This window comes from Trichechus manatus, unplaced genomic scaffold (assembly GCF_000243295.1).
Source record: "Trichechus manatus latirostris isolate Lorelei unplaced genomic scaffold, TriManLat1.0 scaffold00001, whole genome shotgun sequence".
NCBI lineage: Eukaryota > Metazoa > Chordata > Mammalia > Sirenia > Trichechidae > Trichechus > Trichechus manatus.
This window is the reverse complement of record NW_004443937.1, coordinates 4,472,542-4,490,282: the sequence shown is the minus strand read 5'-3', so window position 1 is coordinate 4,490,282 and position 17,741 is coordinate 4,472,542. Positions and strand designations below refer to the sequence as shown.

The window sequence follows — 17,741 nt, the reverse complement described above, 5'->3', positions numbered from 1 at the left end:
GTTCCCATGTTAACTTTTAGGATAATCATTTCCTTGTTTGTCTTTATAGTTTTCCACATATGTATATACATACGTATATGTCTCTGAGCAACATATTTAGTTTGGGCTGCTTTTGAACTTTATATAAATGGACTCACTGTGGCTTGCTTCTCTGCTCTATAGCATTCCATCGTACATTTGAAGGCTAATAATGTCAAGCATCTTTTAATGTGTTTGGTGGCCATTTGAATGTCCTCTTTGGTTAAATGTCTTTTCAAGTCCTTTGCACATCTTATGATTGGGCTGTCTCTTTATTGTCATGTTGTTGAAGTTTTATATATATTTTGGTTATTAGATTCTTATTGGATATATGGTTTCCAAAGATATTCTCTCATTCTGTAGCTTGTCTTTTCATTTTTTGGTAGATTTTTGATGAACCAAAGTTTTTAACTTTTATGAGGTCCCATTTATTTGTCTTTTGCTGTTTGTGCTTTTGTTGGATAATCCATTGTTAAAAGCTAGGCCCAACAGTGTTGCCCCTGCATCTTCTTCCAAGAATTTTTATGATTTTAGTTTGCACATTTAGGTCCTTAATCCATTTTGAATTTGTTTTTATGTGTGGTGTGGGGCATGGATCCTGGTTCATTTTTCTGCATGCGGAAATCCAGTTTTCCCAACACCATTTATTGAGACTCTTCTTTCCTCATCAAGTGGACTTAGCACCCTTGTCAAAATAGATGTGAGTTTATTTCTGGACTCTCAATTTTATTCCATTGGTCTATGTGTCTATTGTTATACCAGTATCAGGCTGTTTTGATTACTGTAGCTGTATAATACGTTTTAAAATCAGGGAGTATGAGTTGTCCTACATTGTTCTTCTCTTTCAACATTGTTTAACTATTCAGGGCCTCTTGCCATTCGATATAAAGTTGAGGATTGGTTTTTCAATTTCTGTAAAGAAGACTGTTGAAATTTTAATCAGGATTGCATCGAATTTATGTATCACTTTGGATAGTACTGACATCTTGACATTAGGTCTTCTACTCCATAAACATGGAAATCTTTCCATTTATTAAAGTCTTCTTTACTCTCAGCAGTGTTTTATAATTTTCATTGTATTCTTTCCAAACCTTGGGAAAGGGCGATTGAGGACTCAGATCAAGTGTTGAGCAACATCCCTCTGGGAATAGCCAGGGTATTTCCTGCAGCAATGACCCCCTTCTCTCTATACTGGGACTAGGGCCAAACTATTTACTCTAGTACCTAAAAAAGAGCTTCAGGCCATTGGTTCAAACCCTGGTTCTGGCATTTGTCACCTGGGGCAAGGTGGTTTACCTGTGTTTCAGTTTTCTCATCAGTAGCAATGGAATAATAGAGTCTACCTCTCAGGCCTGAATGTGGTATGTATTTAAACCACACACACACACAGAGGGGGATCCTTCATTCCCTGTGTCCATGATGGGAAGACTGTGCCAGGCACTTACCCACACTAGCCTAGGTGGTGTTAGGGCACAGGCGTCACACCTAGCCACTTGGCCCCTCACATCCTGTGTCTCTGAGACAGGGGTAACAATAGCAGACATCCATGATTAAACTTTAAGTGATGTGTGAAAAGTGAGGGCACTGATGGCTTGCTTAATGGTAGAATTCTCGCCTTCCATGCGGGAGACCTGGGTTCCACTACTGGCCAATGCAACTCATGTGCAGCCACCACCCATCTGTCAATGGAGGCTTGTGTGTTGCTATGACGCTGAACAAACTTCAACAGAGCTTCCAGACTAGGACAGACTAGGAAGAAAGGCCTGGTGATCTACATTCAAAAATCAGCTAATGAAAACTCTGTGGATCACAACCAACAGGGCAGTGTTTTGTTCTGTTATATACAGGGTCGCCATGAGTTGGGGGTCAACTCCATGTCAGCTAAGATCAACAACGTATGAAAAGCAGCTGGCACCTAACCCGCTCTGACAAAATGTAGTTAGTAGTTCACTTTGCCCTTACGAGAACCCTGGGAGTTAAGGTGGTATTATGTCCAGTTTCACAGATGAGGAAAGTGTGTGAAGGTGGGAACCCAAGCCAAGCATGCTGTAAGGACAAAGTCAGAAACTGACCCAGGACTCTCTATGGCCAGTCTTATCCCTACTGCAGGGTCCCTGCTGAAAGACCCTAGAGCTTATCAAATCCTATTTGACAATAATTACAGGAAACACACATGGAGCCTAGTATATGCCAGGTGCTGTTCCAAGGACAGCTGATCCTCAGTACTCCCATATTCCCTACTTGTGAATTCGCCTACTCCCTAAAACTTATTTGTATCCCCAAAATCAATATTTATGGCACTGTCATGTGCAAACATGCAGAGCTGAAAAATTTGAGTCAACTGACACACATTCCTACCTGTCATGGATTGAGTTGTGTCCCCCCAAAATATCTGCCAACTTGGCTAGGCCATGATTTCCAGTATTGTATGACCGTCTACCATTTTGTCATCTGATGTAATTTCCCTATGTGTTGTAAATCCTATCACTATGATGTAATAAGATGGATTAGTGGCAGTTATATTGATGAGATCTACAAGATTTAATAGTGTCTTAAGCCAATCTCTTTTGAGATATAAAAGAGAAGTGAGCAGAGACTCATGGGAACCTCATACCACCAAGAAAGCAGTGATGGGAGTAGAGCGTGTCCTTTGGACCTGAGGTTCCTGCTCCTAGACCAAGGGAAGATTGATGACACGGACCTTCCTCCAGTGCCGACAGAGAAAGCCTTCCCCTGGAGCTGACGCCCTGAATTTGGACTGGTAGCCTACTGGACTGTGAGAGAATAAACTTCTTTGTTGAAGCCGTCCACTTGTGGTATTTCTGTTACAGCGGCACTAGATGACCAAGACAGTACCTGAGGCTGAACAAGATGACACTCTGCCTTCTTAGCTCAGCTCACAGACTGCAAACAAGTGTCCTTTCTGCAGCCTTATGATGTTGTTGCTATTGTTAGCTGCCATCAAGTTGGTCAACTCACGGTGACCCCATGCACAACAGGATCAAAGCGTATGATCTAAAGGGTTTTCATCGGCTGATTTTTGGAGGTAGATCACCAGCCCTTTCTTCCTAGTCTGTCTTAGTCTGGAAGCTCCACTGAAACCCTTTCAGCTTCATAGCAACACACAAGACTCCAGTGACAGATGGGTGGTAGCTGCATATGAGCTGCACTGGCCAGAAATCAACACCGGGTCTCTCATATGGAAGGTGAGAATTCTACCACTGAACCCCACTGCCTCATTCGCCTTATAATAGAGCACTTTTATATTAGCAAGGGGCTTCCAATTTCAGGACTCTCTCCTTCACCCTGTTGTAATTCATAGTTTTATAAAAGGCCCATCAGAATTGCTGGACACAAAGCTGGGGCACCAAGATGTTACAGGGGCAGAATGGGGCTCCCATCACAAACTCGGGTAGCAGTAGGGGTGGAGGGCATCCCTCTGCAACTCTCTCCATCAGCTCCTGTGCCCCTCACATCGACCATACGGGTCCATTGCTCCCATCTTAACTCGTAAGAGGTGTGGAGATATGAACTGCCCTGCCTAAGGTTACATTGAAAATTGGTTCTAGAATCTAGATATACTCAGATAAACGGCAACAGGAATACAGAATGAATCAGTTCTTGGGAGGACATAGGCTGCTGTAGAGAGAAGGGTGGGAATAGGACCAAAAAAAGATCATTGAACATGGTTCTCAGTCATTTGGGAAGGACAGCTAAATAATTCCACGAGGAAGGTATTACTTGGGGCTTAGCTGCAAAAAAGTAAATAAAAATAAAGCTTTTATTCATCAACTTCTACATTTTTCTTTAAAGATTTCCCCCCTTGTTTGTCCTGCATGTAATGTGTATAGATGGGTATATAAAGGAGAAGCAAAATGACGACTCAAAAAAAACCAATCTTTTAATAAAAGTACTCATAAAAATCCTAATAAATTTCAAACAGCAAGATATTCCTTAGTACGGTTATAAAAGAACATTTGGTCCTTTTACAAAAAGCTCCCCTTTAATTTAAATACATTTCTTATTTACAGATTAAACATAAAATATCATCTATAGTTGCAAAGCATATTGCACATTACAGAGAGAAGCACTGAGTATCTCAATAAGTTTTCCCAGAGTATCCAACTCTAGATTGTTTTCATAAAAACAGATTTACCTTTCTTGTGCATAATAAATAAAAAGGCGGCTTGTGTTTTACTATTTAAAACTAAACCAAAATAGCCTTTAAAAACGTTATCCCTCTGCCTCTCAGAAAGAGGGACGAGAGGGTGAGGAGTCAGGAAGGCCCACAGGTACTTGACACATTCACCAGATTCACAGCCACATTCAAAGGGGAGCAAAACCCTGAGCCCTGCTGGACCTGGGGAAACGCAGCTAGCCGCCCCCACCCCCACCCACCTTTTCACGTTTCCAAGGGATCCCTGCCCTGCAGGGAAGAGGCACATTGTGGGAGCTGGATGTCCAGGAGTGGAAAAGGAAAGAACAAGACTTTTTTTGAAGTCCCTGCTCTGCCACTCTGGCTGCGGGAATCATTCAGCCCCACCCCTAAACCTGCACTGAATCTGAAAGCGTCAAAAGAAAGACCTCTGCTGCCCCAGGAAGAAGAAACGAATCTCTGACGTCAAGTCTACAAAATCCAATGCGAAGAATTGCAGTATGCAATCATTCAGTAAACCGAGCCCAAAAGAATACGTAAGAGGGACAGTTTTATTGGGGGGCGGGGGGGAACGTGGGGGAGGAATCAAGTTGAAGTCCTCAATCCAGACTGCACAACTGCGCCTGCCAAGCCAGGTAACTCTAAACTCTCCTCTGACACTCACCTACCCAGACACTACCCTGGTGCATTTGTCTTTACATACATGGAAAACTATTTAAGTGACATGTGCACGCTCCCCAATCCAGGACAAGAAGTGCCCAGTGCATCCTCAGAACCTGGGGATTCAGTCGCACAGAGCAAGCTCCGGCAGAAGAGCAGGAGCAAACTGAAGGAAAGGCTTGAAAGTGGAAGCTGGTTTTTCACAAAAGCCGGCACAGCCAGCAAGCTAGCAAACACTTCCCTTGTCACCTACTCTTACAGGGGAATCCAGTTCCTCAGTCTCGTCACCTCAGGTAGCTCTGCATGCCCTGTATTTAGAACTCTGCAGCGGAAGAATCAGACTCCACCAAGCCTGACCAGAAGGCAGTTGTCTACAATGGTTTTGCAAAACCATTTTCATTGTGTAGACAAAGTTGACACCGGATGCTAGCTACACATGGAAATACAAGGATGGTTCAAGCTCATAGCTGTTCCAAAAGATGATGCCCACTCAGATTCACGGGCTCCTGGGGCAAATTGCTGAGCAACAGATTTCCCTGACAGCCCCCTCCGAAGTCCTCCCCTCCCTGATGCTTCAGCGCACATAAGAGAAGGAAAAGCAAAAGCCTTGCAGGATATATCACAGTTGTGAATATTCTGATTTTCAAAAAGAAAACAAGTACACTTTAAGCTTGGCTCAAGGAACCTTCTTTTTATGACTGGCACTAGACGGCATTCTGGCATCTCACCCCACAAAGCACCGACTACGTAGCGTCCAACTTTAGACCGTATAGTCTGGAAGCTCAAACACCAGGACAGCATGCAGTAACTCACTCCCCCTCACCCACACCACTGTGTACAGGGCCGGTGCCAGGAAGACAAGAAGGCTTGGGACTTAACACATGTCTCACGTCAGCCTGGAGCCCGGGAAAAACATTCATGGCACTCGAAGCGCGACGGAGCTGCCAGGCACAGAGCCCTATTCCAGAAGCCTAGAGGGAAACACCCACACCCCCTCGGAAGCAGCAGGTAAAGGGCCCGGATGAGATGGGGAATGTCGCAGCCATTACATGTCACTGCTGCCACAGAAGCTGGGGAGGTCAGCAGGGAGGGCACCTAAAGAGAAAATGGACGTGCTCTTTCCCAGGTGTCCCTCCAAATGTGTCCCTAATTGCATCACCTCACTTATCCCAGAGAAAAATATACAGGAGGGTGGGTGTGGGTATTTAAAATGGGACACTTTGGTTTGAAAGGAAAGCCTTTTAAAATATATATAGCATTCTCAAAGGAAATTCCTATTCAGTAGATGAGACACTGTTGAAAAAGAGAATTATGCTTTTAAAATGAACAAAAATGGTAAAACAGAAGCATTTTAAAACAATTTGCATAGTAAACATTTAAAAGTTAGGGGTCACACATACATTACTGAAAAATTCCCTTTTAAAAAAATCTCAAAGAACTGAATTACTATACATCTACTTTAAAAAAGAGTAACCCTTAAATTTCCAAGAAGGAATAAAAATTTTTCCCTTTTGATTGAAAGTGCAGTGGCTTAGACAGCACATATTTCTAGCTTTCAGACTAAAATGAAATCATCTGAAGCAGGGAAACAGCGGCAGGTGAGAAACACTGTGTGTGAGGCTGGGGTGTTTCTGTGGGAATGCATTCCCACTTCTGATGCTCCACAGAAGCCAGACTAGGAGGTTCAAACGCCAAGTCTGCTTTGTATGGGGCACTCGGCTTAAGCGCAAAGAGAGATACTTCTGTTCTGGCTAAGGAAGTAGTAAAAAAGAAGGCATTTTAGCACAACTTCATCCTTGTCTATGCTTGTTTAAAACACCAGGTTAAAGGTGAAGACTGGCCAAGCCATTTGCGGGAACCTTCCTGACCAACACTCGGTTCCATCCCCACTTTACTGTGGTCCCACCATGTGGTGATAAAAAACAAGCCCACGGAAACCACAGCAGCAGCTCTCACACCCAGTGACCCACACCAAAGCTAGTCTAAGGCACTAGTGTAACGCCGTATCAGAGAACAGCTCGAGGGACGCCAGAAAGTCCCGGCCATGGTTTTCTCCGACTCAGCAAATTGGCACTAGACACTTGAAACAAAAACAAAACAAACTTCTAACCTCAACACGGTCAGAACTGAGAATCCTTGGTTAGTAAGTACTAGACAGACGAAGGCTCAGACAATCTTAGGTATGTTTCTCTCCCGAAAAGTCACCTGGTTCTGGAACTACGGAAGTTCCTCAGGTAAGTTCATGCCCAAAATAAATGCAAGATGCCGTTCAAATGACCCACCGGTTAACGTCTTAACCCCGTGATGTGAGACCTTAGGGGACTGCCAGCGAGAATTCTGATGAGACCGTTATTCTTAAGCAAAGAATCCGTAACACTGTGAAGATTCCTTGGGGTGCAAATGAATCACTGCATGAACTTTTCCCCCATGCGATCAAAAATTGGTTGGTTATCTGGGGGAGAGCCCAACTATCCAGTGAGAGACAGGACGACATTTTAAATGCAATAGAAAGGGATGCCAAGGAAACCTCAGGCCTCTTTTTCAGAGAAAGTTCATTGACAATCCCCTAACAGAGGTAGCAATACTGCAGACATGGCAAGTGCCGGCAAAGGGAAGAGACTTGGATTCTAAAGTATTAAGCTGTGAAAATCAATCCAAAGATGCCCCATCAATTGTGCTTAATAACAACAGCATTTCATAAGAAGTTACTCTGCAGGTACCTTCACATTTCCAATTATAACCTCAAAAAAATAGGGGCATTTTACTGAATAGAAGAGAAACACTAAGGTATGCAAGAACTAATGGTATGTGGGTAAGCAGCTAGACAGAAATCCCTACACCATCATGGATGGCCAGACGTCTGTCCTCTTCCTTCCACTTTAGACTAGATTTCGGCATGGTGTGGGGTCATTTCGTCGATGCCTATCCATCCAGAGGACAGCAGATCAAATCAAGCCAACCATCTGGTCAATCTGCCGCATATAGATGCTCTTTAGGGGCAAGGAGTATCTCCTCTCATCAGGAACACGATTGCACTAGAAAGGAAAAAAGGAGGGGAAATGTGAATTTTAAATTCAAAGCCCTCAGGAAATGTGGAAGGACGGCCTAACCCAGGGTTTCTCAACCTGGGCACTGTCGATGTTCGAGGCGGGATAATTCTTTGTGACGAGGCCTGGCCTGTGCACTGTAGGTTGCTTAGCAGCATCCCTGATCTCCACTCAACTAGACACCAGTAGCAAACCCTCCCCCTCAAGCTGTGACAACCAAAGATGTCTCCAGATACTGCTCAATGTCCCCTGAGAAGCAAAATCACCCTAGTTGAGGACCACCCACCTAACTTAATACCTTGATAGGTTAAAAAAAAAAAAAGGATACCAGAAAGGCTGAAAAACAGCCCCAGCAAGTACGTCGTGGCCAGGACTAAAAGCTGGGTCCTTAATCCACCAAGAACTTCAAATACTATTTGAAAATACTGTGGTTTTCTGAGATTATGGATTCTTCTCATCCACCACAAAAATCTAAACGCCTAAGAGGGCTGTGTTTTTTAATTAAGGCTTTTTCCTCCAAGGACACATGGGTCTTCAGAACCAGAGGTATTGTCCCTGGAAACAGCTGTCCACATACGTTCATTACAAGCTCCTGCCCCAAAGCAGCACTGTTCAGTGCTCCTCGTCCTTTGCCAAGATCAAATCTGAGAGGTCCTTCAGTTGGTCCCAGCAGCTCCCCCCACCCATGCCTTCATGCCTTTGTAGGTGCTGTTCCTTCTGCCTGAAAATCCCTTCCCAGGAAGCTCCGCCCCATCCGTCTAGGATCTACTGAAAGAAACCTCCTCAGTGAGTCCCTCCCTCCTCGGTTTTCTCTGGCAGATTGATCTTTACCCCTGTGTTTCAGCAGCACTTCACGCAGTCCTCTCGAGACTCGGAAGCCCCCCTCCCACCTGTGTCCCCAGTGCCGGCCCAGTGGGACCAGGTCTAGTAGATAAGATGCCACCTTCCAGAAATGGGTAACACGCTGCCTGACTCCTCCACCATGCACTCCACCCTGTGAGCCTAACCTCTCTGCCTCCCTTTCATCTGTAAAATGGGGACATTTAAAGTATCGGAGCCTCACAGGGCTGCTGTGGGAAGCAAATGAGTTAATGAGCAGCACTGAGAACAGAGCCTGGCAGATGGTAGGCGCTGTAAGTGTTAGTATTGGTCAATAGTTCTCCCTCCAATTCTCCTTCCCTCTCCTTCTCATTACACTTTGCTCACATAATCACCACTACGTGGCCTAATGGAAGTTTGGGGCCTATCTCTGCTCCTGCTGGTCAACTGGGATCACACACTAAAGGTAAAGGCCTTCACTGGGACACTGAAAGGAACGCCCTGAAGCACAGTCAGTGAGGAGAGTGCGTCCCCTAACCAGGGCGGCTTACAGGTGGGTGGGAAGACCTTTTTGCCCACTGAGGCTTTTTTCTGAGAAGAGAGATGGCACCCAATGTACTGCGGGATAATGAGATTCGAGATTTCAACTGATTCAGGGTCCATTCCTCATTCCCACCTCCAAACTATCCATTTGATTCAAATAAATATGACCACTGGGACTTCCACTGGGGACTCAAGGCCTTATGTTCCCAAATCTGTCCCACCACCTATCAGGATAACCTAAAGAGTACCTGGGTACCACAAGTGGTTAAGGGCTGGCTGCTAACTGAAAAGTTGGCAGTTCAAGTCCACCCAGAGGCACCTTTCAAGAAAGGCCTGGTAATCTATGTGCAAAAAGTCAGCCACTAAAAACCCTATGGAGCAGTTTTACTCTAACACACATGGAGTCTCCATGAGTCAGAGTCAACTCGACTGCAACTGGTTTTCGGTTGCTTTTTTTTTAATCAGGAAAATCTAGGCATGCTCAGTGGAGCCGTTTTAAACGAAACGGGGTCCCTGCTGCACCCCAAGCAGCATCTTCCTCAAAGATCACAATGACCGATGACTGCTTTCCCCCCTCCTGCTGGTGGGTGACTATGCTGGATCTCTCCCAGCTGGCCCCCTAGACCCACACCCACCCTGCTCCTCCCTGCTCCGGCCCCCAAGGCTGACCTGGTGGGTTCTATCAACAGACTCCCTTGCCCTCTGGCTTCTGGTGGACACAGCCAAGAAGCACCACAGGAGATGAGAAGTGTTGGGGAGGGGGCAAGAATCTACTCGGCTGGCTCCCTCGCAAGGTCCCTAAAGCCAGCTGCATCCCTCCAGGGGGATGACCATGACCACCCTCTCCACCAGCCTGTTTGGGTCTAGGAGTGACAATGGTGCCTGCTACGCCTGCTGATTTCCCTACACTCTGACGACCCCTATGTGAACACTCTATGACACTCTTTAAATGATCCAATCTGCGTGTGCCATTGATTTCTGTCAGTACTCTGAATGACACAGTAACTTCTCTTCCTCCACATGCAAACCGTCCTGGGAAAAAGCAGCTTACATTGGAGCTGGAGTTGATGACTTTTACTTCATGAGACCTGGGCCTGTGCATGGGTTTTCCCTCTTGGTCCTGCTCGCCCTCTTCAGAAAAGAATTCCTTCCAGGGTGACTCCCGAAGAAGTTTGTCCACAGATACAATGTGTCCCTCTGTTGTAAACATGTATCTGGTTCCAGATTTGTGCACTGGGTTCTCCTCATCAAACAGCTAGTGGAAAAGAAAAAGAAAAAAGAGATAGAACTGGTCATGTAGCGTGTTTGGGAGCCCAAACTGACTCAGACGGGAGTGTCCCATGCTATCCTGCAGAAGTTGGCTTGCGCTGTCATGCTTTCTAGTAACCAATGGGTGAAAGGTATCTCTTAGCAACGGTGGTTCCTAATCCTGGCCAAAAAGCAGAGTCACCTGTTTTGTTTAAACTCAGATGCGTCCCCCACCCAGCAACCTAGTGATTCTGAAATCCCAGGGCTAAGGCACAGGTAGTTCATAAACGCTCCCTGGATGACTCAATGTCCTCCCCTAGGATTCTAGATCTACCCCCACCCCAACACACACACCTAAACCCTAAACTGCAGATGGCGGAGGGGGAGGAGGAACAGGTTTTATCCATCACTGGATCCCCAGGGCCTAGCCCAGGGCCCAGTACATCTGTCACCATTCATGTCTTTGACGAATACTTGTGCTGGAATAGGGATGGGGCTCTGAGGACAGGCACACAAGGCCTGGTCCTTTCCTTCACAGTGGGCGTGGCAGGGGTACGCAAGAGGGTGAGACAGGTGCATCCGGAAAGAACACCTAAGCCATATGGGGAGGAGCTGGTACATGAAGAAGAGGTGTTCAGTAAATGCTGAATGGATGCATACTTAGAAAATCTTAGAGGTGGAAGAAACCTTATTCATCACCTAAACTTTAGGTGATCAGAAAAAAGGAGACTCGGAGCAGGCTTGTCTATGTTTACAGAGCTGAATGGGGCTGGCCCCAGGTTTTCTGAGTTCTTTCCCTACAGCACTCAAAGGGACTCCTTTACTTCCTCCAGAACTCGCCCTGTTAATACCCCTTTGACACTAATGGCTGCTGGACAGACTAAAGGGCAGAAGAGTGAATGAGCAGCAGGTGCCCAGTGAGTATCTATTAGGTGGGAGAATGAATGACTGTGTGCTCCAATCAGTACCCATCTTCCTCAGGTTCATCTTGCAGCACACATACCAGATACAAGTATTTGCAGGTCTCACTAAGGAAGAAGCTCTCCATCCGGTCCTCTTTGGACTTGTCTATAACGTGATGCAGCGTGGCATACCCACACCTGCAAAACAGTTGTCCAGTTAGTCCTTCCTTCACTGACTCACTGAAGAAACAGAAGTACTCTACGTACAGAATAATCCACCAAAGGGTCAACTGCCACATAAAAAATAAATAATGTTTAAGTTTCAGGGCTTGGGCTGTCTGCGAACTTATTTAAAAAGTGGTTTGGCTGCGAAATCATCAAACTAGGTGGGGAGAGGGGTGTTTGCCGAAAGCACAGACACCAAGAAAATAATCGGCAACAAACTTAGGTCTAATTTAAATTTTGGTCCCTCTGCTTCTACAATTGACTTGTCATCTGGGCATCCTAAAACCACATCTCATGGGAAACTGCTTATGAGATACTACTAGGTGAAAAAAGGACAAAAAATTGAAGTATAGAATATTTATATATATATATAATATTTTAAGTTTATATACTTGATTGCTGACTGTGGAGATTAAAATGATAATATTCGAACTCGATACTGCATTTTTACACAAATAACATGAGCATTATATGTTCTTTTGCCAGTCGCATTATGCCAGAACTGCTTTACGTAATTTCAACATTTTCGTGTGTTTGTACTTGGAGGCGCATTATTTGTGGGGAAAATTTGGTATTTTCTTTACTCCTCAAATTTTTTAGCGTGTGTATCATTTATATAACTAGGGGAAATAAGCTACTTAAAAAGAACACACACAGTCTGCTAGAACCTTACAGAAAACAAGGGGAAAAAATAAAAAGCAATTTCCACTATAATGGAGATGTTTTACTATACCAAAATGTGATTTCCCTGTGAAATTAACATTAATGTCCTATTCTATAAATTAAAATGCAAAACAGAATAATCTTTCCCCAGAACAACTCAAAATCAATCAAAAGGGGCCAACAGAAAAAGGAAAGAGCTTAGAAAACTAACTTGACTTTTGTGTACTTTTCCAGACTCTGCAGAATATCCATTCCTACATGGAGGTAGAAGGGATTCTTGGTTGCCTAGAGAGAACATGAGAGAACGTGATTCAGCAAGGGCTTGGGAGACATGCCAGCAACAATTATCACAGCGCCTGCAGGAGGGTCCCAGGGAGAGAGGAGCCACCGGCTAAAGGAGGGAGCAGGGCCATCCACTTCACCAGGAAGGGTCATGAAGAAAGGACTCAGGTGTTCTGTCAGTTCATGCCAATGCACACCTATAATTTAACTTGAACCAGGGTTAAGACAGTCCACTCCAAAGAAGAACAAATACCCAACTTTGGCTCTCCTGATCCCTGCCATGGTCAGAAATGAAACGAAGCCCACCCTGACAGTGCCGTAAAAAAATCTCATTGCCGTCGAGTTGATTCTAACTCATAGCGACCCTGCAGGACAGAGTAGAACTGCCCCATCCGGTTTCCAAGGAGTGCCTGGTGGATCCAAACTGCTGGCCTTCTGGTTAGCAGCTGAACTGTTAACCACTACGCCACCAGGGTTTCTGAAAACAAATCCAGTTTCTATCCTGCCTCGGAGCGTCTGCTAAGTGAAGACAGAGGCACAGGGAAACGACCTTGTCCTGTTCTACTTACAGCACCATGAGGCACTGCTTGGGCATTCTATTGGGAGGAGGGTAACGGGAACAAGACTTTCCAAAGTACCTAAAGGAGGCCACCACACTGTCTAATAATCCTAAGAAACCAGTCCTTGGGTGGCTTACTTACTCTTCTGTCACATGCTCCTAGATGGCTTCATTAGGAAAGAAAAAATTATCTAAGATGGCATTTTTACCCCACAAATAGTTTCAGTGTTGGGGATCATCTTTAACTCATGCCCCGTGCCTCGTGCAAAAGCAAACGACTACAAGGTTAACGTCTCTGGATTACGAGAGCACAGGGTGCGGCTTCTGAGAGTGGCCCACAGTAAAACTGAAGGAGATGACGCAGGATTCTAAGAAAACAGAAAACATGCGGGAGCAGCTGAAAATGGGAGAGAGGTGGTGGCCAAAACAGAGGTATGAACCCGAAGGTGCAGGACTGAGCTGAGAGAAGAAAGCAGAACAGCTTCAGGCATGCCCTCCTCAGAGTGGGCAGCCTTACTCCACCCTGTGGGCAGAGAGGCCAAAAATGCAGATGTCACCTTTTCCTTTTTTGAAGAGAAGGTTATCTAAAACACAAGAGGTCTCTTTTCAGGCATCAGGACTATTACCAGTTTCTTAGAATGTTCCTCTATTCCATCTAGGGGCACAAATGGCAAGGATTCAGCACCATATTTTTACGCAAATAATGCGCTTGTTCTACGTTTTTTTGCCAATTGCACCCTCCCCGCCACCAGGTATTTTCATAAGTGTGTTATGCTAATTTTTTTACATGTTGCTATAAAAAAGAATTAGCATAGCATGCTTATGAAAATACGGGGGGGGGGGCACGGTTGACATAGAATGAGCATTTTATTTGCATAAAAAATACGATATATAAAAATTACTGAATAAATTTAAATCACAGCACTAATCCTACTACCAGAGCTCGTAAAAGCAGGGTTCTGCTTGCTAAGGCTTGCCCATGGTAGGCATCTGGGAAAGGTCTATTGAGCTGGGTTCAGGAATAGCTGCTTGGAAAGACTAGCAGCTTATGCTGCTGGATACGTGAAGGGATGAGGACTCTCGGTGTGTATATATGGATGGCACGCACAGAAGTATAAATATCCGGCTTACACTGTGGGGGAAAAGACATTTTACAGTTAAAGCAACATTCCTTCTGACACAAAAATAATTTACCAAAGATGAACACTGTATGTTTTTTTAAGCATTGATCAAAAATGGGCATCCAGATAAACCCCATACGGTTTCCTTTACAACCAAGAAAAATAATTTGTTTTGTTCTGTTTTTGTCTAAGTAACTATTACATAGACCAGGGTTCCACAGTACAAGTGTACAGATTTGCATCCCAGAAAAGAGTTCTTTGGTCAAATACATTTGGAAAACACTAGATACTGAATCTTCCTCTTGAGTATTTAAGAACCTGAGAAATGGATCCTATAATAAAGCCACTATTCAGCTTTGCAAACCGTTAGGTTAAAAAATGTATTTGACCACAGACTCCTATGTCCTGTGGAGCCACGAATGACCCTTAACACAAGCAAGACTACAGATAGGTGGTAACACTACCAGGGTCCCTATAAAACAATATAATTCTAGATCAATCTGCAAATGTTCATTAAGAACCAGCTGCTACAGGGCTTCCTAGTTTTTAACTAAACACAAGCTATTGTTTAATAAACTCTAGTACCTGATAGAGGAGATATGTAGATTCCACTAACTCTGGTCTCAGTGGGTAGAAGAGAACGTCAGGGGCCTGTAGCTGCCAGTTATACCTCTCAGGGAGGGCTCCGTATCGTTTCCATATGGCATAGTAAAAGGCGTGCAGGCAGATGGCATCTTCCACATCTCCTATTAGGACCTAAGGAGGAGACACAGGTCACCAGACTAAGACATGTTTCCCAAGCCCTGACACCAAGGCCCTCCGTCCCCCTCCACCACCCCACCACCCTTGCTCTTATCTGACCTACACAGTTGGAGACATAACAACCCAAAAGTAAGCCCCGCCAAACAGATGCTGTCAAATTTAAGGTCAGAAAGCTATGAACTGCATAGGAGAAGAGGTTAAGGATACTAATAAACAAAGAACAGACAACTAAGAGACAACCGAGAGGTGGATTATCCAAAATTCACACACAATTACTTTTCAGGTACGGATTTGCACATATTTAGTATGACTCTCTCTGTTCAATATCTGGGAACTAATTTCACAAACAGAATAACTGAGATACAATGTGCTGTTAACCTCTAAATCAGTAGGAGCTAGAGAATGCTCTGGTACCACCCCTCACCCCCCAAAAAATAGTTCTTTCTAACCCCTTTCATGCTACCTATAAACCATACTGGAACCCAGTTAGATGACAAGCAAAGAGTGTGCTGGAGATTTGGAAGTCACCACCCTTCTGAAAACACTGTAGCTACTTCCAAGAAACTAAGTATCACTTCAAAAGTGCCATCAGCCTATAAGACATGCCTTTACATAAGGCATATACAAATGGGAATCCACCACTTTGTAGGAGAACAGCTGGTCTGCCAGGTAGCCTTGAAATGAAGACTTGGGGGAGTTGGGAGGGTCAATTCTGGAGTTAAAGCAGTTTGGCTTTTTAGATAATTTCAATGTCCTGACCAGGGCTTTCCAATAGAAACATACTGCAAGCCACATATGTAAATGTTTCCATTTCCCCACAATTTATTTATTTTTATAATTTATTTTATTTTTCTGCCGTTGAAAATATATAGCAAAACATACACCAATTCAACCACTTCTACATCTACAGTTCAGTGGCACTGATTAGATTCTTCGAGTTGTGCAACGATTCTCACCCTCCTTTTGAGTTCCTCCTCCACCATTAACATATAAACTCACTGCCCTCTAAGGTTCCTATCTAATCTTTCGAGTTGCTATTGTCAGTTTGCTATAGATAGGTCTCAAAAGAGCACAATGCTCGAATACATATGTAATTTTAAATTTTCTAATAACCACATGAGAAAAAAAAACTAAACTAAAAAGAAACAGGTAAATTAATTTTATTTTGTTTAACCCAAAAGATCTAAAATGTAATCAATATAAAAATTCCTAATCAGATATTTTACATTCTTTTTTTGGTACTAGGTCTGGTGTGGACTGAAGTTACAGCACGTTGCCCTTCAGACCATACTTTTTAAGTGCTCACTCGACTAGCCACAGGGGCTGGTGGCTACTGTAATGGACAGTCAGGTCTAAACATTTATAACTTTGGGGACCACATGACCTGGACTCCCAGGAGAATCTTGATTCCATGATACTATTCAATTCACAAGGTAATTTTTTTTTTTTAAAACTACAACCCAACCCAAGGTTTAGCAGAAGGGGGGAATCAGAGAGCCTTGCATCTGGATCCCTGCAGCAGCACCATGTATTAGCTCCCTGGCCGTGAGGGAGCCCTGCTACCTCTCTGAGCCAGCTGCTTCACCTGAAAAGAGACCTGTCATCTCAAGGATGTGTAAGGATCAGAAATAACATATGCACAATCCAGAGGCACAGCCAGGCATGCTTCCCGTTGTAGAGCAGTTTTCCTCTTTGGATTCTTAATAACCACCCCGTCTCCCCAGAGCCCAGGCCAGGTGCTAGCTGCAGGCCCGAGTGGGGTGAAAGGTTTAGAGAGCATCATCCCAGTGTCTGAAAGCTGTCGTGATGGGACTGGACCCAGGGAACAATAAGGAGATTAATCTGAATTACATTATCTGTAATTTTACTTCTTTTTTGTTGGCATAATTGGAAAAAGAAATTAATTCACCCAAAAGTTAAAAGAAAAAAAAAATTCCCACCTCCCAAATTTCATTTTTATCTACAGAGTTGTTTGCCAGCTAAGCATGTTGTTGTTGTTGGTTGCTGTCGAGCAGATTCCAGCTCATGCCCAATTCTGGTGCACGTGCCTAGAAACTGTTGGCCCCCTTAAATCCCCAAATAAATAAAAAATTAACTCTCTAATTTCATTTAGCTCCAGACAAAATGTGAAGCTGATTCACTGTGCCATAAAACTAACTTTTTCTTAGCAAATTAACCAATTGCTGTAACGTCGACCCTGACTTATGGTGACCCCATGTGTATCACAGCAGAACTGTGCTCCATAGGGTTTTCAGTGGCTGATTTTTCAAAAGTAGATTGCCAGGCCTTTCTTCTGAGGTACCTCTGGATGGACTCGAACCTCCAGACTTTCAGTTAGTGTATTAACCATATGCACCATCCTTTCTTAGCAAATACCAAAAACCAAAACCAAACCCATTGCTGCAGACTCATAGCAACCCTATAGGTCAGACTAGAACTGCCCCACAGGGTTTCCAAGGCTGCAATCTTTGTTTTTTTTCTTTCTTGAATTTTTATTAAATATCCTTGATAATCCACCAATAATTGTCAAACCTCTTGATTTTTGGAACTATGCTTCCTATTCACTTCATCTGTAAATTGGTACGCTAACTTCACTCATCCACATGTTACATGTTCTTTCCTTTAAACATACGGAACGCCTCATGAATTTGCTTGTCATCCTTGCATAGAAGTCATGCTAATCTTCTCTGTATTGTTCCAATTTTAGTACGTGTGCTGCTGAAGCAAGCACCCAAG

The 17,741-nt window shown here is 44.1% G+C and overlaps 1 protein-coding gene and 1 non-coding gene across 5 annotated transcripts in view; both read right to left on the bottom strand.

Moving 5' to 3' along the window:
* Window positions 1-3,903: 3,903 nt before the first annotated feature.
* The window catches only part of EDEM1 (ER degradation enhancing alpha-mannosidase like protein 1), a 40,682-nt gene continuing 26,844 nt past the window's right edge, over window positions 3,904-17,741 (bottom strand). For 3 of the 4 annotated variants that reach the window (XM_023736467.1, XM_023736531.1, XM_023736583.1), the window contains exons 8-11: window positions 14,829-14,999; window positions 12,493-12,566; window positions 11,495-11,591; window positions 3,904-10,498 (exon numbers count right to left, since the gene is read on the bottom strand). In XM_023736467.1, coding sequence (XP_023592235.1) covers window positions 9,926-10,498; window positions 11,495-11,591; window positions 12,493-12,566; window positions 14,829-14,999 — 915 coding nt within the window. In that variant the 3' untranslated portion in view covers window positions 3,904-9,925. The remainder of the gene's footprint in view (window positions 10,499-11,494; window positions 11,592-12,492; window positions 12,567-14,828; window positions 15,000-17,741) is intronic. The other variant, XM_004368285.2, reaches the window with a different exon arrangement.
* On the bottom strand, window positions 17,630-17,736 carry LOC111819795 (U6 spliceosomal RNA). Its single transcript, XR_002823375.1, has one exon. It is a non-coding gene; the product is annotated as a U6 spliceosomal RNA (small nuclear RNA).